The sequence below is a fragment of the Mesoplodon bidens genome, assembly GCF_964165515.1.
Source record: "Mesoplodon bidens genome assembly, chromosome: 15".
Lineage (NCBI taxonomy): Eukaryota > Metazoa > Chordata > Mammalia > Artiodactyla > Ziphiidae > Mesoplodon > Mesoplodon bidens.
This window is the reverse complement of record NC_138171.1, coordinates 48893403-48918282: the sequence shown is the minus strand read 5'-3', so window position 1 is coordinate 48918282 and position 24880 is coordinate 48893403. Positions and strand designations below refer to the sequence as shown.

At 42.6% G+C, this 24880-nt stretch overlaps 1 protein-coding gene across 2 annotated transcripts; it reads left to right on the top strand.

The window, feature by feature from the left end:
* Nucleotides 1-18: 18 nt before the first annotated feature.
* Nucleotides 19-21584, top strand: DCTN5 (dynactin subunit 5; the record flags this gene model as incomplete). 2 transcript variants are annotated; one of them, XM_081256338.1, is made up of 6 exons in its annotated part: nt 36-196; nt 973-1041; nt 9688-9806; nt 13504-13615; nt 17390-17492; nt 20849-21584. In XM_081256338.1, the coding sequence occupies exons 1-6, from the start codon at nt 149-151 to the stop codon at nt 20944-20946; spliced, it is 549 nt and encodes a 182-aa protein (XP_081112464.1). In that variant the 5' UTR covers nt 36-148. The 2 variants fall into 2 exon arrangements, with proteins under 2 accessions (XP_081112465.1, XP_081112464.1); XM_081256339.1 differs by lacking the exons at nt 9688-9806; nt 13504-13615; nt 17390-17492; nt 20849-21584 and adding an exon at nt 5269-5385 and having other exon boundaries at nt 19-196.
* Nucleotides 21585-24880: the final 3296 nt, after the last annotated feature.

Genomic DNA, 24880 nt, shown 5'->3' with positions numbered 1-24880 from the left:
TACCTAGCGGAGAGCCGAGCTATGGATGAGACCGCAGACCGCCCAGAGCGGAAGTGGAGGAGCAGCCGGAAGTAGTCGGAGTCTCAGGCGGAGAGACAGGCGGACAGGCTTTGACAGGAGTCGGAGTTGTGCAGAGGCGTTGGTGGTCATGGAGTTGGGCGAGCTTCTCTACAACAAGTCCGAGTACATCGAGACGGTGCGCGTGTCCAGACATCTGCCCTCCCCTCTCCAAGCCTGCATCCCCTGAGGCCGCCGTCTCCATCCTATCCCTGCCCCACCCCAGTTCCCTTTGGCGTTTAGTCCGAGATTACACAGTGAGAGTTCATGTATGGTCTAGCTTTCTTATGTATTCCTTGCATGGCCAGTTTAGGCTTTTAAAAATTTATTCCTGATTTCCTCGTAGAGATAAAACGCCTTCCAGAAAGCAGGACAAGTCTCATCCATCCTGATAATTACAGCTCTGGGCTTCAGGCCTTAAAAAAAAATTTTTTTAAACTAATGTGTCATAATTTATTACTACGTGCTAAAGACTGTTAGGTTCTTTTTGTTGTTGTTGTTAGGTTCTTTATAGTCAATACAAACTGTATGTAGATGTGTGTAAATTGCTCGAAACCGGGTTAGTGCTCAGTCAGCATTACTCTTTATTTTTTCATTGAATTCTCACAACTCTATGCTATTGGTAAAGTCATTATCCTGTTTTTAGGGCTGTAAAACCGAAGTATAGAAATGAGAGACGAATTTGTGTCTCTGCTGCCGCTAGGCTATAGACGTACCACATCCAATTTCTGGGTCTGTTCCTTGAATCCCTAAGTTCCTAATTCATCCTTGCTTTTTTGATATCCTGACTCATTCCATTGCAGACGACACCCCATTGCAAGTCCTTTTCTCTCCAGTATGAGCTTTCTTGGTGGAAACCTGTAGCCCAGAACCCACTCAGTTTGCTCACCTCTGTTTTCTGCTGTTTCCTTTCAGGCATCTGGGAACAAAGTTAGTCGCCAATCTGTACTGTGTGGAAGTCAGAACATCGTTCTCAACGGCAAGGTAAGGGACACAGCCAGCTCCGGGATGCATATTTCTGCTTTCTTTCCACTGATTATCACATTAGCAGGGCAGATGAAATGTCTCCCATTTATTGCTATATATGCTAAAATTCTCTCTCTTTTTTAATTTTCCAAGTTGGATTTATTGAATACAAAAAAGATGCCATAAAAAGAGGCAACAGAAAGCCTTTTTCCTGTTATTCCAGGCACAAAATACAATGACACCGAGCACTGAAATTATTAGACAGTATTGTAGTGTGTCCTGTATTACTGGACACAAAACATAAATAGACAGCACAGTATTTTAGTGTAGAAACTAAAGTGATACTGATATAATTATCTGTTTACTAATTAATGATTCATTATTAACTGAAACTTAAAATTAATTTGAGAATTGGGAAAGTAACTAAAGTCTGAAATGCATTTGAAAAATGGAATGTGAAAGGCTCAGAATCTTGTAGTCTGAATAAACTGAAATAGCACAGAGATGAGCATAAACCTGGGATAATATTAGAACACTTCAGAACCAGAGAAAATATCAAGATATATTTGAGCTTGACAAACACTGAAGTCCATAGTTTCTTCCTGCCATTAGGAACACTCAATTTTCCTTGAAATATTAAATCTGCAACTTCTAGAGGTAAAATAATCTCACCGTAATCCAAAGATCACAGATGTTTTCAGTAGAGACACAATTACTGTGTCTGTTAACCCATCATACCATGAGATTTAATGGAAAAGAAATATAGTTTGGTAGTTAGATGTAATTAGTAATTATAGATACACTGTTTCAGTACAAAATTAGAAAATTCAGTTAACTCCATCTGACTCATTAGCAAATATGTGGAGTTTTTTTTGAAATCCTTCAGCTAATTCCAAAACATTTTCTGTGATTTTGTAGGGAAGATTTGTGTGTGTGTGTGTGTGTGTGTGTGTATTTATGACAAAATTCGCCATTTTAAGCACTTCTAAGTATACAGTTCATTGACATTAATTATATTCACAGTGTTGTTCAATCATCACCACTATATCTATTTCTAAAACATTTTCATCACTCAAACGGAAACTCTGAACCCATTAAGGAATAACTCTCATCCCCTTTCCTCCCAGACCCTGGTAACCTCAATCTACTTTCTGTCTCTATGAATGTGCCTATTCTAGATATGTCAGTTAAGCACAATCATTCAAGATTTGTCCTTTGGGCTGGCTTATTGCACTTAGCATAATGTTTTCAAGGCTCATCCACACGTATCAGAATTTTATTCCTTTTCATGACTGAATAATATTCCACTGTATATATGTACATTTTGTTTATTTATTCATCTGTTGATGGACACTTGGATTGCTTCTACCTTTCCACTATTGTGAGTATTGCTGCAATGAACATTGGCATACAAGGATATATTTGAGCTCTGTTTTCAGTTATTTATTACATACCTAGGGGTGGGGGTGTCTGGGTCATATGGCAGTTCTATTTTTTAGCTTTGCGGAGAACTGCCAAATTGCACCATTTTACGTTCCCACCACAATGCAAGAGAGTACCAATTTCTCATGAACACTTGTTATTTTCTGTTTTTTTGTTTTTTGGATGTGTATATGAAAGGTATTCAGTATTTCATTGTGTGTTTTTTTCTTAATTAGTTACTTTATTTATTTTATTTTTGGCTCTGTTGGGTCTTTGTTGCTGCGCGCGGGCTTTCTCTAGTTGTGGCGAGCGGGGGCTACTCTTCATTGCGGTGCACGGGCTTCTCATTGTGGTGGCCTCTCGTTGTGGAGCATGGGCTGTAGGTGTGTGGGCTTCAGTAGTTGTGGCACGTGGGCTCAGTAGTTGTGGCTCATGGGCTCTAGAGCTCAGGTTCAGTAGTTGTGGTGCACTGGCTTAGTTCCTCCGCAGCATGTGGGATCTTCCCGGACCAGGGCTCAAACCTGTGTCCCCTGCATTGGCAGGCGGATTCTTAACCACTGTGCCACCAGGGAAGCCCCTCATTTTTTTTTTTTAATTAATGTTTTATTGGAGTATCGTTGATCTACAACGTTGTGTTAGTTTCTGCTGTACAGCAAAGTGAATCAGCCATCCATATACATATATCCACTCTCTGCTAGACTCCATTCCCATATAGGTCATCACAGAGCACTGAATAGAGTTCCCTGTGCTATACAGTAGGTTCTTATTAGTTATCTTTTATATATAGTAGTGTTATTTGCATTTCCCTAATGTCTAATGATGATGAACATCTTTTATCTTATTGGCCATTTGCATATCTTTGGAGAAATATCTATTCAGTCCTTTGACCATTTTAAAATCTTGTTGTCTCTTTGTTGTTGAATTTTAGGAGTTCTTTATATTCTGGGTATTAAATCCTTATCAGATTTATGATTGCAAATATTTTCTACCATTCTGTAGATTGTCTTTTTACTTTCTTGATAATGTTCTTTGATACACAAGAGTTTTTATTTTTTTTTTTTTTTTTTTTTTTTTTTTTTTTTTTTTTTTTTTTTTTTTTTTTTTTTTTTGCGGTATGCGGGCCTCTCACTGTTGTGGCCTCTCCCGTTGCGGAGCACAGGCTCCGGATGCGCAGGCCCAGCGGCCATGGCTCACGGGCCCAGCCGCTCCGCGGCATATGGGATCCTCCCAGACCGGGGCACGAACCCGTATCCCCTGCATCGGCAGGCGGACTCTCAACCACTGCGCCACCAGGGAGGCCCAAGAGTTTTTATTTTATTTATTTTTTTTGTGCAGTACGGGGGCCTCTCACTGTCGTGGACTCTCCCATTGCAGAGCACAGGCTCTGGACGTGCAGGCTCAGCGGCCATGGCTCACGGGCCCAGCCGCTCCGTGGCATGTGGGATCTTCCTGGACCGGGGCACGAACCCGTGTCCCCTGCATTGGCAGGCAGACTCTCAACCACTGCGCCACCAGGGAAGCCCAAGAATTTTTAATTTTGATGAAGTCCAGTTTATCTATTTTTTCTTTTGTTGCTTAAATTTTTGATGTCGTATATCTAAGAATCCTTGCCAAACCCAAGATCATGAAGATGTACTCCTATGTTTTCTTCTAAGAGTTTTATGGTTTTAGCACTTGTATTTAAATGGTCGTTGATCCATTTTGAGTTAATTTTTGCATATGATGTGAGGTTGGGGTCCTAATTAATTAATTTTGGGAGGGGTGGAAATCTACTTGTACCAGCACCACTTGTTGAAGAGATTGTTCTTTCCCCATTGAATGGTCTTGTCATCCTTATAGAAAATCATCTGGCCACAGATGTATGGGTTACTTTCTGGACTCTCAGTTCTATTCCATAGTTGATACATCTGTCCTTATGCTAGTTCTACACTATTTTGCTTACTGTGTAGACTTGTAGTAAATTTTATAATCAGGAAATATGAGTCTTCCAACTTCTTCTTTCTCAAGATTGATTTGGTTATTCGGGGCCCTCTGTTTCTGTTTCTTTTTTTTTTTTTTTTTTTTTTTTTTTTTGTGGTACGCGGGCCTCTCACTGCTGTGGACTCCCCCGTTGCGGAGCACAGGCTCCGGACGCACAGGCTCAGCAGCCATGGCTCACGGGCCCAGGCGCTCCGCGGCATGTGGGATCCTCCCAGTCCGGGGCACGAACCCGTGTCCCCTGCATCGACAGGTGGACTCTCAACCACTGCGCCACCAGGGAAGCCCTCTGTTTCTTTATTGAAAGGCGTTTTATTTGGCAATATTTGGTGCACACAAAAGACTGATATGCGATATATATGTTATGAAGCATAAAAATTAAATCAACACCATGAACCCACCACCCAACTGAAGAACTGGAACATAATCAATGCATAATAATACAGTACAGCCTGAAGTTCCTCTCCCATTTCTTTCTTCTACCTCCTTCTAAGAGGATACCACTATTCTGAACTTTTTGTCATAAATTCTTTATTTTTCAAAACAAAATTTTTACCACATACGTGTGTATTTCTAAATAATATATATTGTTTAGCTTTACTTGGTTTTCTGTGACTTACTATTTTTACCCTCAGTTATTGTAATAATGACAATAGAAAACATATATTACATTTAGTAAGTAACATTGTTCTCAGCTTAGTTTTTAAGATTCATTGTGGTTTATGCATTTTCACTGCTGTGTACAATTCGGTTTATTCCCTCTCTTATGGGTGGATAGTTATTTTGTTTCCAGCTTTTTGTTATTACGAACAATCCATTTTTGTTTCCAGTCCCTGTCCCTTTCAGAACTTTGACATTTCTGTTTTCCTGAGCTCTTCCATCGGGTGTCACAGTGCCTGCAGGAAGAGACAGGGATCAGATGAGCAAAGAGGACTGGGTGTAAACCAGAATGGTGGGGCCTAGTGAATTGGAGAATATAGGACCTAGCTAAGCTCGGGCTGATTGTTGCCATTTGGGAGTGCAGACCTGTACTTGCAGAGCTTCTGTTCTTCTCAAAAGAAACTGGAAATCTGGATTTTTTAAAAATGTAAAGTGTCCTAGTATTCACATAATAGCATCTAATTTAAATGATAAAAATGGCTGCAGAGGCCAGAGAAAACCATTTCTAGGTACAGCCCTCAGACCCCCAACTTGCCACCTCTGCCTTGTCCTTGTTGAGTTCGGTGAAGTCTGCTTTAATACTGTTTTTCTCCCTGAAAGGTCTTTTTAGGCACCTCCTTTCATTTTAACACCCTGTTGTCTCTATTTTTAATCTGACTTCTCTTCTTTAGCTCCATTCTTTATGAGATAGGAAACCAGGGTTTGAATACCGCTTGCTAAGTTTCTTTGACCATCTGTGATATCGTTTCCTTCTTATGTTTTTTGTGTGTTTGCTTCCTCAGTGGGAATGTAATTTAGGCTGACTGAGGGACTTATATGGATTTTCTTTATTTCTAGATTAAGATGTTATCTTTACTTAAAACACAATAAAACAATAACAGCCATTACCAAATACTCAGCACTCTTGGTATTCTGTTTCCTTCCAAAAGAAAAATAAGTCATTTTCTCTGATTGTAGATGGAAACACAAGCTGAAAAACAATGATTGAAGTAAATTAAGGATCTCAGATGAAAGAATTATGTACTAGAAATAGACATCTCTCTAAGCTTGAAGAAGATAGCTTTTAAAAACCAAGAGAGGAATTCCCTGGCATTCCAGTAGTTAGGACTCGGCACTTTCACTGCCGGGGCCTGGGTTCAATCCCTGGTCAGGGATCTAAGATCCCGCAAGCTGAATGGCACAGCCAAAAAAACAAAAACAAAACAAAACAAACCAAGAGGACCTGTAATACTTTACAATCAGCAGCAGATGTGAAAATTTCTTTTTACCGATAGAGGTTTTATAGACTGAACATATGTGGGTCAGATTGGTAAACTCTTCCAGGTGTGAGCCCATTTCTTTTTTAGTATCTTCTCAGAGCCTCATGTTCTGGCTAGTGATTTATCTAAATTCACCTATATTTGAGGTGTTCCCATCTACTTCTCTAGACTGACATTCTGTCTTGGGCCCCAGGCCTTTATTTACAACTGCCTGTTGGTCATCCCACAGATTCCACAAACTCAGAATTTCAAAACTGAATTTATCATCTAATCCCCAGAATTGCTCACCCTGTCCTAGATTCTTTTTCTCTTACCCAACATCTAAACAATGACCGAGTCATATAAAATCTCTTCTTTTTTTTTTCTTTTTAAATATTTTATAATGGAACATTAAAAAAAATCACTTTTAGGACTTCCCCGGTGGCGCAGTGGTTAAGAATCCACCTACCAGTGCAGGGGACACGGGTTCGAGCCCTGGTCCGGGAAGATCCCACAGGCTGTGGAGCAACTAAGCCCGTGTGCCACAACTACTGAGCCTGCACTTCTAGAGCCCGCGAGCCACAACTACTGAAGCCCATGTGCCTAGACCCGAGCCCGTGCTCCGCAACAGGAGAAGCCACCGCAATGAGAAGCCCACGCACTGCAACGAAGAGTAGCCCCCGCTCACCGCAACTAGAGAAAAGCCCACACACAGCAACAAAGACCCAACGCAGCCAAAAACAAAATAAATAAATTTATTTTTTTTAAATCATTTTTATTTAGGTATATTACATACAATAAAGTGTACCCATTTTAAATATGCAGTTTGAAAAGGTTTGGCTGATGTGGACATCTATGCAACTAGTACCACAGTCAAGATATAAAATATTTCCATCACCCTAGTTTCCTTGTGTCCCTCTGCAGTCAAGCCTTCTTCTAGCTTTGCCCAGGTAACCTATATAAAACTAATAGAGGTTAGTTTTGCATTTTCTCAAGTTTCCTGTAATTGGAATCATGTACTTTTTTTGGGGGGGGGTCAGCTTTCCCTCAGCATAATGTTTTTGGATTTATCCATGTTGTTGGATATATTCATGGATTAGTAGTTCATTACTTTTTATAGATGAGCAGTATTGTTATGGAACTCTTAGGACACATTTAAGAGTAGAGAGAACAGGGCTTCTCTGGTGGCACAGTGGTTGAGAGTCCGCCTGCCAATGCAGGGGACACGGGTTCGTGCCCCGGTCCGGGAAGATCCCACATGCCGCGGAGCGGCTAGGCCCGTGAGCCATGGCTGCTGAACCTGTGCGTCCGGAGTCTGTGCTCTGCAACAGGAGAAGCCACGACAGTGAGAGGCCCACGTACCGCAAAAAAAAAAAAAAAAAAAAAAGTAGAGAGAACATATAATGAGTCCCTATATACTCATTCACCAGCTTCTACAATTAGCAATATTCTGGCATTCTTGCTTCATCTCTATACTCACCTGCCAAGTTCAAACCAATTTTGGAGTGGAATATTTTAAAGCAAATTGCAAGCATAATATTATTTCACCCATAAATATTTCAATGTATATCACTAATATTTAAAGGCTTTAAAAAATGTATAGCGGACCGTTATTATAATATATTTTTTTAAAAACCAGTTATTCCCTAATATCATCTAATCTAATCCTCAGTCCATGTTCAGTCTCTCAATTATCTTTTTTTTTTTTTGGCTGCATTGGGTCTTCATTGCTGTGCCTGGGCTTTCTCTAGTTGCGGCGAGTGGGGGCTACTCTTCATTGTGGTGCGTGGGCTTCTCTTTGCGGTGGCTTCTCTTGTTGCGGAGCACAGACTCTAAGCGTGTGGGCTTCAGTGGTTGCAGCACGCAGGCTCAGTAGTTGCAGCACACGAGCCCTAGAGTGCGCGGGCTTCAGTAGTTGCAGCATGCAGGCTCTAGGGCGTGCGGGCTTCAGTAGTTGCGGCACATGGGCTCAGTAGTTGTGGCACACAGGCTCTAGAGCGCAGGCTCAGTAGTTGTGATGCACGGGCTTAGTTGCTCCACGGCATGTGGAATGTTCCTGGACCAGGGATTGAACCATGTCCTCTGCATTGGCAGACGGATTCTTACCACTGCATCACAAGGGAAGTCCCTCCATTATCTTAAGATGTCTTTTTACAGTTGGCTTGTTCAAATCAGGATCCAAACAAGGTCAGGTACACATTACTGTTTGGTTGATGTGTCTCTTAAGTCTCTTTGAATCTGTAACAGTTCTCATTCCCTGCCTCGTTTTTCTCCGCATGCCATTTATATGTTGGGGAAACTGGCTCACTGTCCTGCAGTATTTTCAAATTTCTGAATTTAGCTGATTCTGTTTACACAGTGTTGCTTAATGTGATCTCTGTCCCCCTCTCCTTCCTCTAACTTGGTAGCTGGATCTAAAGGATTGCTCAGATTCCTCTGCCTCTGATTTATTTCTCTTTTCCTGATGTACCGCTTTTGCCTTAGGTAAGGCCCACCATCTCATTTCACCTTGATCCATCTGAAGGGTCACTTCCCCTCCAGTCTTGCCTGCCTCCATTCAGGCTCCAGACTGCTTCCAGAGTAATATTTCTAAAATGAAGCTTCGCTTGTGTTAATCCTCTGCTTAGAAACTTTCATTGATTCCTTATACCTGCTAGGGAAAAACATCTGAACTTCTGTACTCAGCACAGGTAATTCTTCATGATCTGGTCCCTTGCTTACTTTCCCAGCCGCAACCCCAGCCACGTGCACTTTTTTTTTTTTAAACCTCATTTATTCAGCAGACATTTCAAGAATGCCTACTCTTTACCAAGTATGGGGCATTAGTTCCCCCCAGTTTCTGGGTTGTGTTATTCAGCCCCTCCTGGCAACCTCTGGGGAAGCCAGATATCACACCCTGCAGTGTAGCACATAATCTGGGTCCAGAAATTGCGAGAGGAAGCAGAACCTCTGTGGGTCCACCTCTGGAGCATGAAGTTGGAGATAGTAGTGTTAGGAGATTAGACAAAGGTGAGAACAGCCAGGACTCTCACTGAGCAAGCAGCCAAGGCTTGGGGGCAGGTGGAACCGAGTGCATCTGAGGAGATGCACAGACCAGGTCTACCACAGGTATTCTCAATAAATGTTTGTCCATCCATTGAGTCCTATTCATGGGATAATAAGGGCAAAGCTTGTGAGGTACTGGGAACATCTTGAACTGCAATCAGTATTATGAGGGCAATTCTCTTTACCTTAAAAGTTATCCCTTTTGACAGAACAGGTGATTCAGTAGAGTATAGCATAACTCTCAAACTGTCTGGTTTCCTACTCTTTTTCATTATGTTTTAGGCTATGTTAGTAGCTTTTTAAAATATGCTTTGTTTTATAGACCATTGTGATGAATGACTGTATTATTCGAGGGGATCTGGCAAATGTAAGAGTTGGACGTCATTGTGTTGTGAAAAGTCGGAGTGTCATAAGGCCACCATTCAAGAAATTCAGCAAAGGGTATGTAATTTAATGACCTGATTCAGCCTTGGGCAAGATGCTGCTACTGGTGGTACTATCCATGGGTTGAGTTGTGGGGGAAGGAGCAGGTCTACGGTATCGTTTGGGACACTAAGTAAGAATTCACCATAATGAACACAACTCTGGTGTTGGTTGTCTTCGTCTAGTTGGTGGTTAGTTGCCAGAAACAATCCACTTAAGCCGGCAAAAGCAAAGGGGGTTCTGATTAAACAGCCATAGGCATATTTGATGGAATTTAAGGGTAGAAAAATGGGTCAGGCTTCACAAGGGACTAGAACCTGGAACTGGACAGCTAGCCAGAATCAAGACCACTATTCTGTCTGGCTACTGCTCTGTTACCAAGGTTATATGTTTCTTAACTGTTCTTCTCTCTGCACTTCTGCTTCCCTCTTTTTTCTTTCAGCTATATCTTCCGGCTTTTCTCATGGAGCCAACCTTGCTGCCTCAGCCCGTTTTTTTACATCACTTCTCCATTTAGGCTTCCAGTGGATACCAACCAGAGATTTTAGGTCCTATTAACAAAATGTTGGGAGAGAGAATCTAATTGGCTCAGTTTGAGTTAAGTGCCCACCCTCAGACTAAAAACAGCTTTGACCCAGAGAGCAGGGTCAAGTCAGGCCCACTGATCTCTCAGTGGGCATAAGGATTGTCTAAGAAAGGGCATGGACAGGGCAGGAAAACCGACCGCTATGCTTGATATGATGGTATTCTCTTTGCCTCTCTCTCCCTTTGCCCTCCTGGTTCCTACCTATGGCACCGTCTGCTTTTCATCCAAGAATTCAACAAGCATTGATTGAGTGCTTTCCTTATGCCAGTCACTAGGTTATAAGCTGAGCATATAAAGATGGATCAAACAGGGTCTCAAAACCTAGTGTTAGAAGTAAAACAAACTAGTGAATGTAACAAAAAAGAAACAGACTCACAGATATACCGAACTAGTGGTTACCAGTGGGAAGGAGGAGGGGCAAGACAGGGGTAGGGGATTAAGAGGTACAAACTACTACATATAAAATAAATAAGCTACAAGGATATGTCTTATAGCATAGGGAATAATAGCTAATATTTTATAATAACTATAAGTGGAGTATAACATTTAAAAATTGTGAATCACTATGTTGTACACCTGAAACGTATATATTGGAAATCAACTATACCTCAATTAAAAAAGCAACAACAGGGCTTTCCTGGTGGCGCAGTGGTTGAGAGTCCGCCTGCCGATGCAGGGAACATGATGGGTTCATGCCCCAGTCTGGGAAGATCCCACATGCCGCGGAGTAGCTGGGCCCGTGAGCCATGACCGCTGAGCCTGCGTGTCCGGAGCCTGTGCTCCGCAACGGGAGAGGCCACAACAGTGAGAGGCCTGCGTACCGCAAAAAAATAAAAAACAAAAAACAAAAAAACCCCAACAACCTAGTGATAGAAATAATTACATAAACAGAAAGCTACTATAGAATGTGATGCTGTAACATGATAGCCACTATAGAATGGAATACTCCTGTCACTGGGGCATGAACATGGTTAGGGAGGAACAGAGAAGAGGGCAGCTAACTCAGACTACCATACCTGGGTGTGTATCATGCAGGAATCGTCCTGCATTTCCCATAGTGATGTTGGGCTCTAGGCTTTCATTATGTACAGGAATTGGAGCAGGGAGTCATTGTAAATCATATGAAATTTAAATGAAAGCATTTGCTCATTAGCTCAGAAGGCTATTTTTTCTTTTTTTTTTTTTTTTGTCTGTGCTGTGCGGCATGTGGGATCTTTTTTTTTTTTTTTTTTTTTTCCGGTACGCGGGCCTCTCACTGTTGTGGCCTCTCCTGTTGCGGAGCACAGACTCCGGACGCGCAGGCTCAGCGGCCATGGCCCACGGGCCCAGCCGCTCCGCGGCATGTAGGATCTTCCCAGACCGGGGCACAAACTCGCGTCCCCTGCATCGGCACGCGGACTCTCAACCACTGCGCCACCAGGGAAGCCCGGCATGTGGGATCTTAATTCCCTGACCAGGGATCGAACCTGGGCCCCCTTCAGTGGAAGCGCAGAGTCTTAACCACTGGACCACCAGGGAAGTCCCTCAGAAGACTGTTGAGGGGAGGGGACTTCCCTGGTGGTCCAGTGGGTTAAGATTCTGTGCTCCCAATGCAGGGGGCCCGGGTTTGATCCCTGGTCAGGGAACTAGATCCTGCATGCATGCTGCACCTGAGAAGTCCGCATGCTGCACCTAAGAAGTCCACATGCCGCAACTAATGATCTCATGTGCTGCAACTAAGACCCGGCGCAGCCAAAAAATTAATAAATATTTTTTAAAATTAAAGAAAAGGACTATTGAGTGGAAATCAGAAAACCCTGTGACGCCCTTTCATGGTTTCATACAGTGACTGATGCTCTGCTAGAGTTGTTGACTCCACCTCCTGATAAAGGCATTATTGGGCTGGATATGGTCCAGGAAGAGGACTGAGAATGAATAAGAAGTTGATTGGTGAATGGAGGGAAGTGTAAATTAGAATAGTCCATATAAGAAATATGGAAATACGGAAGTGTAAATAGCAACACATGAATAGAGGGTGAATGTCGATTTCCTCCCCTGTATATCTCAGCACCAGGATCAGATAATAGTATAAGGTTTGGAGTTTTTCATTTAAACTTAAGGAGTTGATAGTACTGTTGTAGACTATGGTAAGATCGAGGAACCCGTTGCCACACAAGGAGTCCAGACCAAAAATGCAAATGAATTAAGGAAGATTTAAATAAAATATAGGTCTGTGGAGGACAGGTATCATCTCTGACAAAATATTCCTGACAAAATAGAACACAGGACTGGGAAGAGCCAGTGAGCATCCAGCTGCTTTATATTCGTTCTAGTCCAAATATTTTACATCCCAAGGTACCGAAATTTCTTGTAAATGTGATCACAGACCACTGTCAATGACATTTGAGGAGTCCTGGAGAATGGGACTGATGTCACAAGTCTGGAGATAGCCGACTGACTCCTTAAGTCCTGGCTTAAATGTCACTTTCAGTTAAGCTTTTACTTAACCTCCAGTCTGAGTAAAGTCTTTTAGTTATATGCTCTCATAATGTGTTGTTTTTCCTCTGTAGCACTTATCACAGTTGTAACTAATTATTTATTTAATCTCTCTTTTCTTCTCTTGTTGATAAGCTCCGTGGGCATGATTGCATCCCTTTTGCTCACCATTGTATTCCCCAGTTCCTAGCATAGAGTCTGGCATATAGTAGACTCTCAATAAAACCAGTCAATATATACAATTTTAGCATGTTGGGAATTATATCCCATGAACCTCACATCAGTCCCCTGAAAGATTATAGAGCAGATTAATGAAAATGTGATCTGTGGGCATTTTCAAAGGAGACAGGAATGAGCAAAACATTCATTTGTTTTTATTTGGTGCCAGATTTTTCAGCTTTGAAGGTTTTGCTCTTACTGTTTTGCTATTTCCTTTCACATTTCCTTGGTCTGATATTTCTGATTTCAAGTTAGTAGTCACATGCATTTTCTTCAACATTATAGAATTCCTTAGCCTGAGGATTCTTTCCTTGCTAGGAACAGTCTTACTAAGAAAAGACGATGGAGTTGGGATTACGATCTTTAGTTCTATAAACCTTGACCAAAAGTACATCACCTTGACCTTTCTTTGTTCATCTTCTTTTTCTTCTATAGCGTTGCATTTTTTCCTCTACATATTGGGGACCATGTCTTTATTGAGGAAGATTGTGTGGTCAACGCAGCTCAGATTGGCTCTTATGTTCACGTTGGCAAGAACTGTGTGATTGTGAGTATGGTGACTTGGCTGGCTGAGCAGCCTCACTCTCTCTCTAGCTCGCATCCCTCACATCAGTGGGTTTCTGCTGCTGTCATCAAGCAGGATAGAAGTCCTTTCTGGTCTACTGGTCTGTCAGAACTATTACTGAATTTGGCGTTTTTCCTAGGCATTAATAATCATGGCTAACCTTTATGGAACCTCTTCCATATGACGTTAAATTCTTACCTTTGATTATTTCATTTAATCCTCACAACCATCCAAGGGTACTAGGTACTGTTATTATCCCTGTTGTCAGGTGAGGAGACTGAAGACCTTCGATATTAGGGGATTTGACAAGGCTAGTAAATTGTAGTGCCGGGATTTGAACCCTAGTGGTATGAATAGCCATGCCGCTATGTGGCCTACCTGTTGCTTCACCTCAAGAATCTTACAGTCTGGTGGGGGTGAGGGGATCTTGAAGGGGACATCAAAATTGGCTCCTAGACCAGAGGAGGATGAGTGTTTCAGGGAAGAGATTGGCATGTGTAAGGGTCAGAGTCACCAACGGGCATGACGTTAAGGGAGCTGCACATAGTTCAGGGTGCTGGGTGTGCCAGGTGCGAGGGGGCCCCTCCCTCAGCAGAACCTGTAGGACCCTGGTCCACAGGTGCCTCGATATCAGTTTGTTTAACCCAACCAGGGCTTTCCAAGGCTGAATTTCTTGGTATTTCATAGATGAAGAGGTTGATTTCAGTTAGGATTTCTGAGACCATCCTGAGTAAGAATGTTAATGATCAGAGCCAAACTGCCTAAATTTTCAGGGAAAATGTTTCCTACATTTTATGTTTGTCCTTCAGATTCTGGGAAAAGCCAAGACCCCTTTCATGCATTTAAATGGCCACTCCCCTTAATTTAGAGTCAGTTCTCTGCTCTGGATAAGACCAGGACCCTAAAGTATCAGAAAACCTGCAGAAGCCATGCAGTCACATTCCAGGAGCCATGAGGGCACAGCAAAGGTGGACAGTGCAATGGAGAACCCCACTGCTGAGAAAAACATTCCAGCCTGACTTGTTACTCAGAGTTAAGGGAAGTCGTTGTTTTGCCAAATATTCTTCTCCAGGGGAGTTCCTTAGTATGTATTAGAGACAGAACATCTGTGGTTCGGGCTGACGTTGAGAAAAGGGAGAAGAAATCCCTCTCCCCTCACTCTGACTGTTTGACCAAAGCTGGCTTTCCAAGCCACAGCTGGGTTTTTCTGATATTCTCCTCAGCAATGTGAAGACATCATCATAGTAGCCTTGTCCTTTAGCCCCAGAGCCAAATGTCTGAACGGTTAAAATCCAAATGCTATTCCCACAGCTTAGGGAATTCTAGTCCTATTGTTAGGTGCTCTGCTTTTTGTATCACTTTTCAAAACATCAATTCATGGTATTGTCATTGTTCAGTATTGACAGTACTTATTTGCTGAGACTTTAAAAATTCCCGAGTAATCTCAGGAGAATGATCCTTTGAGAATCTCAGAGCTAGCAGGAACTCATTTAGAGTCCAACTGTCCTCATGACACACGGATCCTTCCTGTAGCATCTCATGTGGTAGTCTAACTTATGCTTGGATATGTGAAGGTGTGGGTGTTAATCAGAATTGCCCAAATGTCTGCAGGAAAAGCCTAACAGGCAATATTAATAGGCACTGTTACCATGCCATGAGTTTTACTTTTGTCTCTAGTCTTGACAGCATCCCTACGGGCTTGGTTTCATATCCTATTTCACAGGAATTAAGTAACTTGCTAAATAACTTGCATAAGGAGATATGGGTAGCTATAATACTAGCAACATGTAGTTCTTAACTCCTTCTTGGAAAGTTCTCCAGGAAAGAATAAAGAAGTAGTTTCAGCTTTTTATCTCCTCAGCTATTGCCAAGCCGTTCATGCCTAAGAAGTACCTGCATTTTTTATTCTGCTGCCATGTAATTGATCAGTTTACCCAGAATTCTCTGAAACCCAATTGAGCACAGTTCTCTGAGTGGGCAGAATGGCCAACTCTAGAAAGCAGGTGCCCTCAGGCTGTGTGGTGGCTGGTAGTATACGGTGAGAAGGTTCATTTCCACTGTCCCTCTCTTCCAGGGCCCTGTGTCTGCAGGTCCCTGTCTGTGAATGTGTCCTGCCATACGCAGCACATTGTCTCCTTTTACTCAGTGCCCCATGTGCTTAGTCTGAGTTATTAGGAGCTTAGGCGTCATAGGACGTCTTTGAGTTAATTTGGGAGTCACCAGGGGAGCTGGCCGTCTGCCAGATTTTTGATGTTGCCAATAATAGGTAATTCATGGAAGAAAACTTTCCAAGGAGAAATGAGCTGCAGTCATAACTTGCTTCTGACCTAAAGATGTTGCCCAACTTGGCTGTTATCCACCCAACTGGAGACAACTTAGTTAGCCACTGAAGAAATTCAGACCTTAGAGGTATAAGCTTTTTGAAAAATTCATTTGGCAATCTACCCAGGAGTTCCTGGACATACATAAGAGTTAGGTATTTAATACTGGGGGGAAATTTGAACACAACCAAATCAAAGTATCTTTCATATTCTTTGGTAAAATCTAAGGTCTAGATGGGTTAGCATTATCCTGGTATTTGTTAGGTGTTCCACATCCTCAGCCACCTGGGGATGTTTTATCAGATCATCTGACCAGAACACAAGTAAACTTATAGACCCGGATGATGTAAATGCAATCTTTCATTTACTCAGCAAATTGTCTGAGACATAACTTTAACCGTATACAGAAGCCTCTCCTTTCCCTTAAGCTGAAAGAGATGCAGCTCCCAGACCTTATTTCTTGCCCCCAAATGCCATGGGTGATGGCAGAATTGAAAATTGATGACAGTGGATAAAGTCAAACATTATGTCCAGCCTAAACCTTCTAATAAGTACCACTTACCCATGGGAGAACAAATGAACTAATAACTTCATATCCAGAAGAATCTGCCAAGACTTTTCCAGTTGGAATTGGCAAAAGAACAAACAGACCTTACATTAGTAGGTTCAAAACGAATGTACTGGCTAATATGAACCAAGGGTACAGAAGTAGATCCTAGTTTCATACATAAGTGACTCTGGGGGTTCAGTTGATGTCATGAGAATTAATCCCCTTCCCTTTTTTGTTTTCCTCTGGGAGGCTCTCAGTCAGGTCCTTTCCTCATGGAAACCAGTGGCTGGTCCAGGATTCTGTCCTGTCCTCTAGAATCCCCATTGTAAAGAGCTTCTTTTCCCAGTAGTTAGTTCCAGCAGAAGCCCTGACGTTGAGATTCATCATCGGCTCATACGCCGATTCCCTAAACCAGTGGCTGTGGCCAGGCTTGGGGTTCATAGTTTGGGATGGGAGGTGAAGCACATGGACTGAAATGGGGATGGGGCAGTATCCAAGGAAAATATAGCTTCTGTTACCAGCAGAAGGGGAAGTGGATGTTGGACAAGCAAAACAACAGATATCCACTAAATTATAAAAAAAAGGAAGAAAGAAAAGTAAACGGAATTCTTGAAGATTGAATTTCATGTAGTATGAAATGCCTAAGGTAACTTGAACTGTCCCTAGTGTATGACCCCCACCTCAAATTTGTACACACTCACATTTTTACCTCCTGCTTGTCACGTACCACCTGCAGTAGGGAATAGTAGCCAAGCCTCTTGTTACTGTCCATGACTTGTATGATATCATGAATGGAGAAAATACAAATATATTCCACACAGAAGACAAGACAACTTTTACTCCCATTTCCTGGTCTATTTCCTATTAACAAGATTTTAATTTCAGGGGCGCCGGTGTGTGTTGAAAGACTGTTGCAAAATTCTCGACAACACAGTATTACCCCCAGAAACTGTGGTCCCACCATTCACCGTCTTCTCAGGCTGCCCAGGTAACCTTGGGTGTTGATTATTAAAACTCAAGTTTATTTTCTTTCACAAAAGTAATGCATGCGATTTCTATCTCTAACAGTATGTTGATCTAGCTAACTTAAACATTCTCCTGGTACAGAGTACTCAGAAATACTACCTAAAATATAACTAGATAAATCTGTCACCAGCACAGGAAAAGTATGAGGAAGCATGTCTCTCTTGGCCTGGGCTCTGGGTGGAAAAATAAAAAGTATGTCCAAAGAATTCTATGGCCTTACCTTCACATTGGTTGCGGTTTGAACTTGTACTTCCCGCCCTGCCCAGGAATGCCCTAACTGAAAAGTTACCATAAAACATGCTCTAAGACCAGTGAGAGCTCTAGGACACCTGAGAGAAGCAAATACATTATCTCTTGACCTTTGCCCGTATGCAAAGCCCTCATGAGCTCAGAGTTCCAAATTATAAACATGTGACGAGACAAAAGCAATCCATGCTCATCCTAGAGAGCTTGGAAAACACCGAAAAGCAAGAAGAAGAAAACCTCACATTCTCCAACCTCCACCTCAGGACAGTCTCGTCTCTTCTACATGTTGTTTTACGCAATGGAAATCACGTAACGCATGCAAAGGCACATCACAGATTCACAGATGGAAGATGATATGAAGAGAGAGATTTGACAATATATGATCTCTAACCACTGGGTGGTTTATTTGTTATTCCAATTTTTAAAAATCTCATTACTTAGATCACTCAATACAAATTTCAAAGATGTACAGAATCATCCACTAGGATTCTTTGGGGAGGAAATGGGCCATTCTGCTCTTTCATGCACCTCTGTTTGCAAAGGAGGAAGAGACTTTTATTTAGTAATTCTCCCCGTAATGAGTTCCCACTGTGAGAAAGTTTAATAGTTCTTAGCAAGTGCTAGATCAGCACAGTCTTGGCGATTGTTTTAGGAATTGTGAGACAAGCATCTGAGCTGAGATGAGAAGTGTATTGCTGACGAAATATCTTAATCTCTTTTAACTTATTCGAGGCCCTTAGAACCAATTTATGGTCTTTGAGCACTGATGGCATATGGCAGGGAAGCACTACTAGATATTTGAAATCCAGATAAACACTGTGTGTGGAGGTTCTGCCTGGGACCTTAGAGTTCATTGTATAGGTGAGGAAACTGAGGCCTAGAGAGGTTGAGTTGTACGACGTATCGGAGCTAGTTGGGGGGAAAGCTTTGACAAGCACTAAAGACTCCTTATTTATTTATTTATTTAAAAAATTTTCTTTTCTTTTTTGGCCCCTCAGCTTTTGGGATCTCGGTTCCCCATCCAGGGATTGAACCCAGGCCACGGCAGTGAAAGCACTGAGTCCTAACCACTAGACCACCAGGGAACTCCCAGAACTCCTTATTTAGAGTCCAGTACTTTTTGCACTGATAGGGTACTTCCCAGGTTTATTTTATGTGATTTCACAAACAAATGCTAACCATCTAGATACTGCCGTTGGCAATCTCCCCCTTTAATGAAGAGGCATAGGGTTGCAGGAAAACTAGCATATTTTTGGAAGGCTCCACAGCATGAAACTGAGTCAAAATGAAAGGCAAACTGTACAGAAAGGATCTGGGTTAGGGACCAAAAACTCACATGTCCACAGGAGCCCGGCAGATCATGTAAATGATTGAAGCAATAGCCTATCATAGCTGTTTAAGAATACAGACATGATATCATGAGAACTTCTGGTGTTTCATGAGGAGCTCAAAATCTGAATTTTTATGGTATTTCTGAATTTTTAATTGTTGAGTACTAATTTTTTTTAGGAGATTAAATACTGTACAGACTAAACATATATTTGGAAATCTAACATGGGCTGCTAGTTTGTAAAAGGTGCCTGTGAGAATTGTGTATCTTTTAAGACCATTTTTTCTATCCTATTTTCTCTTTGTATATATACAAGAGCATATGTGTGTGTTTTTATATGCATATGAGTGTATAGGTATGTGTGTTTATATATATATTTGTGTGTATAATGTGAAACTGTTTTTACATATATAAACAGAATCATACTCTGTGCTGTTAGGAAACTTGCTTCCTTAACAGTATATCTTGGGCATCTTTTCTTGTCAGTATGGTGAGATTCACCTCATGCCTTTTAATGGTTTCATGGTTTTCATTGCATAAATGTCCCACAGTATAACTAATCATCCTCTGGCATAATGGATCAAAAGAAGTTGCACCTGGTTTTTCATGATTAGAAACTTTGCTGCATTGGTGCTTTTGTACATATATTGTGCAATTGGGCAAGATTATCTGTAGAATAAATTCTTAAAAGTTGGATTATCAGGTCACAGAGCATGAACTTTTAAAAGTTTTGCTAGATATTCCTAAATTGCTCTTCAAACGGTTGTATGAGTTTACACGTCCACCCAGAGTGTGTGAGAGTGCCTCTTTCCTAGAAATTCTTGGATTAGGATTAGGATTCCCACATCTTTTGTCTTTCTATAGGGTGTTTTTGTTCTACTTCCATCTGTGATTTGAATATAACTAGCATGTTCAGGCCTTGGATTCAGTTTCATTGTATGAATAGCAGGGCAGTTTCTTCCCTCAAGAGCTCTCACCTTGGCTTGCCCAGCAGGCGTCACCCCAGAATCCAGGGGATGGACAAATCCTTGCCTGGAACAACGTCTGATGTAGTCAGATTTGCCTTAACTCTTCAGGTTATGCCATGATGTACTAACCTCTTTTACCTGTAATATATTTCTCTCTTTTTTTAAAATTTTTTTTTTTTTTTTTTACTTTTTTATTTTTGACTGCATTGGGTCTTCATGGCTGTGTGCGGGCTTTCTCTAGCTGCGGCGAGTGGTGGCCACTCTTCGTTGCGGTGCGCAGGCTTCTCATTGCGGTGGCTTCTCTTGTGGAGCACAGGCTCTAGGCATGTGGGCTTCGGCAGTTGTGGCTCGTGGGTTCAGTAGTTGTGGCTCGCGGGTTCAGTAGTTGTGGCTCGCGGGCTCTAGAGCACAGGCTCAGCAGTTGTGGTGCACGGGCTTAGTTGCTCCGCGGCATGTGGGATCTTCCCAGACCAGGGCTTGAACCCGTGTCCCTGCATTGGCAGGCGGATTCTTAACCACTGTGCCACCAGGGAAGTCCCTGGGATATATTTCTGCACTTTGGGAAAGTATTAGTTGTTTCTCTCTCACACACACATATTCACATCATCTTGGAGATATGGTCAGTGGAAATATTCTGTTAGCACCAGATGGAAAACCTAGTATTTAGACATTCATGACTAAAGAAAGGAGACTTCTAGAGGTTTCAGCAGAAGTCAGGGCTGCATGTGGGCCTCCTCCGGCTCCTCGTGGTTGACCAGGTCTTTCTTTCCTCAGGACTCTTCTCAGGGGAGCTCCCAGAATGTACCCAGGAGCTGATGATTGACGTCACGAAGAGCTACTACCAGAAGTTTTTGCCCTTGACACAGGTCTAACGTCTCTGCCTTGTGTCTTGAATTCGCTTGAGCTCTAAGATGAACTTGGGGACAAAGTGAGCCAGTCAGCATCTACAAAGAGCTCTTGTGTCTTTGACACCTCCTACCCTCTTTCTTCCTTTCTTTCTTTTTTTTTTTTTTTTTGGTTTAATTCTTTAGAGTTTCTCAATCCTCCCAGGCTCTAAGCTCTTAAGACTTAATAACAGAACATCTAGAGGAGTCTCCAAATGCTGTGCTTAAACCGTATCTATTAACAGTCACTCCGTACCATTATGTGTGGAACATGGACTCATCTGTTTCCAGCACTGCCACCCCTTGGTCCTGTGGGTGGCTGGATGGAGCAGGGCATTCTGTCCCAGTGGAGAGGTTGTGATGCTCTTGTGCTGCCCATGGCCATGAGCTACCACAGTGAGCTCTGCTCACAGGGATCACTCAGCTTCCCTGTTGCTCACACATTTGACCAGTTGCCACAGCTGCTCATAATCTGGAAAAAAAAGTGTTTTGCGACTTTTCAGAGCCCAGATTCCTATTGGCTACTAAAACTTGAAGGGAGGGTAGTTAGTATTTCTCTTCTTTCCAGAGTGACCTGAACTGTCATTTTAATTCAGGATGACTAATAAAAGACTTTCTAGCATCTATTCTAGGGCCTTGGCTTTCACTAAAAGGGGGGCCCTTAGTGTCCAGATTTTATTTTTGCACGGTCCCAGGTTTGAGTCTCCCACGTGGGTGGACTAGTCTGGCAGCCACTCCTTGCCTCATCGTGTTTGGGGACAGCAGTATATGCCTTATTTCACTGGAGATGTAGCATTTGTGACACTTGCTCCCTGGCCTAAAACCATTCAACTCACCCTTTCTTTGCCTCACAGTTCAGACCAAAATATCTGTACTTGGGCCCAATCTCATATGTACATGGGGGTCTCTTAAAATCATTCTGGGGGCACAGAGCCCCAAGGAGTAAACGAAGTTGCCAGGGCCGTTCTTATCTTCTGGGTAATAGCACAACCCTTCCTGTTCTGCTCTGGCCTCTTGGTTTAGTAGGAAGATATAGGAGTGAAGACCTGAGAAGGCTGGCCTTGCTTGAAGCTCTGATGCTGCTGTGAATGGGGTAGGACAGTTTAGCCTTGAAGGTTAGGATCTAGCAGCAGCTGTCTTGACTTAATATCTGGTTATGGGGTTTGCAAAAAGAGCTGTATGTAGTCATCTCTGCTAGTTCAATGTAAAACTGCTTTCTGGCTTGTCATTTTTTATGTTTGTACATTAAAAGATTGACACGTGAAACAAGTCATTTGAAGGTGATCACTATCCACCTCCAGCGATGGCACCCTCTCTTGGGCACTTCAGTGTGTGCCTGGTGCCCTTCTGCGGGCTTTATATTCACTTGCCTACCTAGGGCTCACACCAACCCTGTAAGCTGGACGTTATCCCCACTTTACTGATGAGGAAAAAATTCAAAGATATTAGATAACTTGTTCCAATCTTCGTGGTGAAGAAGTGGCTGACCCAGAAGTCACATACATGTGTGCATGTCTGCCTGGCTCTGCAGCCCACACTCTTCAGGTCTGCCCTGGTACGATGGGACAGTCTGCTGTGTCCTGATACCAGCAGTCTGTGATGGTTGCAGCTTTTTGGGGAGCCATATCCCCCAGCTCCCTTCCCCTTCTGTGCCACCAAAAAGGTGTATCTTGTAGTTGGCAGAGTTTAGATGTGCCCTAGGCTAACCTCTTGCTTCCTAGAGAAATCTTCCAGGGCGTGTCTGACAGATTCCCTTCCAGCCTGTGTTTGAATACCTGCAAAAGGAAGCTTGCCACTTTATACGACTGTTCGTTTTCTTTTTTAATTTATTTATTTATTGAGATATAACTGACATATAAGCTTTTGACTGTCCATTTTGTTGGTGAACAACCAAAATTAAGAGAAAGTGGGGTGTTTTTTTCTGAGTCTTTTAAAAATCTTTGAGTAATTTGAGTACATGATTCGAAAAATCCAGTCCAGTTAGTAAAGAAGGGTCCTACAATGAAGTAGATTTTCCCAACCCAGAATCCAGTCCCACGTTCTACTTCCCAGGGGCAACTACTCAGAACAGTTTTCGATCTGTCCTACCAGTGGTTAGTCTGTGCTTGGCACGAGCAGATATACACATACACACCGACCTCTGTATTCATACAGATGCGAGCACATGCTAGATGTGCTGTCCTGCACCTTGCTGCTTTTACTTAACAGTACCTTAGAGATTGTTCCATTTGACACAGACAGGTGATAAAAATAACAACTGTTAACATTTATGGTGTTTACCATGTACCAGGTACTCTTCTGAGTTCTTTACCTTTGTTAGTTCCTTTAATCCTCACAATAACCGTGAGGTAGGTCCAGTTTTCCTCCCCAAGGAACAGAGGTAAAGTAAATTGCCCACACTAATACAGCTAAGGTGATGGTGAATCCAGGCATTCTGGCCCTAGAGACCATACTTTTAATCATTATGCAGGAATCCCTCCATGTTCTAATACCTTTCATTGCCCAAATTGGATCATTTGGCCAGCCCAAAGCATTTTCAGGCAGGCAAGGAAAAGAGGGTTGGGAATGGGTACTGTTGACCCATCCGGCAATGCCTGCCACAGGCAGGAAACCTAATGCTCCCTCTGAGAAGACTGTCTCCTTGCTATGGTCCCTGTTGTCTTGCAGCTACAATTGTGATCTGACTAGTTAAATGGGAGACAGTTTCTTGGGAGAATTATCCTTGGCTTGCAGCCATTAAATTGCATCGTACAGTTTTGTACCACGTGGTTGGCACTCTATAAAGGAACACAGAAACTAGATTAGACAAAAATCCAATTAGAATGCTTGTTGCAAGTGGCAGAAATCCAGCTTGAACCAATTTAAGCAAAAACGGGGGCTTTATTGGCTTACACAACAAATCACGGAAAAGACTAGCTTGAGAAGCACTGTAATGTGAACCTTGGGCAAGTTACTTAATCTGTCTGTGCCCTCCCATCGTGAGCTGTACAGTAGGAATGACAGTAGCGCCCCATGGAGTTGGAATGGATTAAACGAGGCACCACATGTAAACCTTGTGGGCAGTTCCTGGCACTTAGAAGCACCCCATAAGTGATAACTTACCATTGCAGGGACAACTATATCCAAGGATTTAGACCCCATCAGGGCTCTTTGCTTTTATGTCTTTTTCACCTTCACATTAGTAGAGGTATAGATTGGGCTGCGAACCATCAAAATACAGAAGATTATTTGAATCCGAAAGAGAAGGTTATTTGTCACTCACCTAACAGTGCAGCAATAGGCAGGTGGTCCAGGGAAGGTAGGAGGCTGGGCTCCACAATGTCATCAGGCACCCAGATTTCTACTGTCTTGTCACGTGGCCACATTTAGCTGCAAGAGAGGCTGTAAATTTAGTGTCTAGCTGAGCAGCCAAAACTCTGAGGAAAGAGGTTCTGGTAGTAGAAGGAGAAGGAGAGAGTGGACATGGGGAGACAGCAAGCCGACTCCCCCAGGCCTGTGTGTAGGCTTCCTTTTCTGCTGCTGCAAGTGGGCTTTCTCCATGCATCAGGGCACGTGGCAGCTGACAGCTCCAGATTTGCATCCTCCCAGCTTGGTGACCCTGAAAGAAAGGTTTCTTCCCTCCAGTTCTAATTTGGAAAATTCCAGAGAAAGGTTCTTACTGGTTTGTCGGGAGCCCACTGTGGCCAAGAGTATGTGGCCCTATGATTAACCTGATCTGGGTCATGACCTTTCTTCCATCCCTGCATTGTAGAAAAACAGCAGAGCCCATTTCCAAAACAAGGTGCTGGGAAGACAAAAACAATGGCTACTACGAATAGCCAAGGAGTCTATAATTATGGACTGATACTGTTTGAAAGTGTGTTGACAGTTGTGTGTATCCTAGGAAAAGCCAGCTGGACTCTGTCTCCATGGTGGCTCTCAC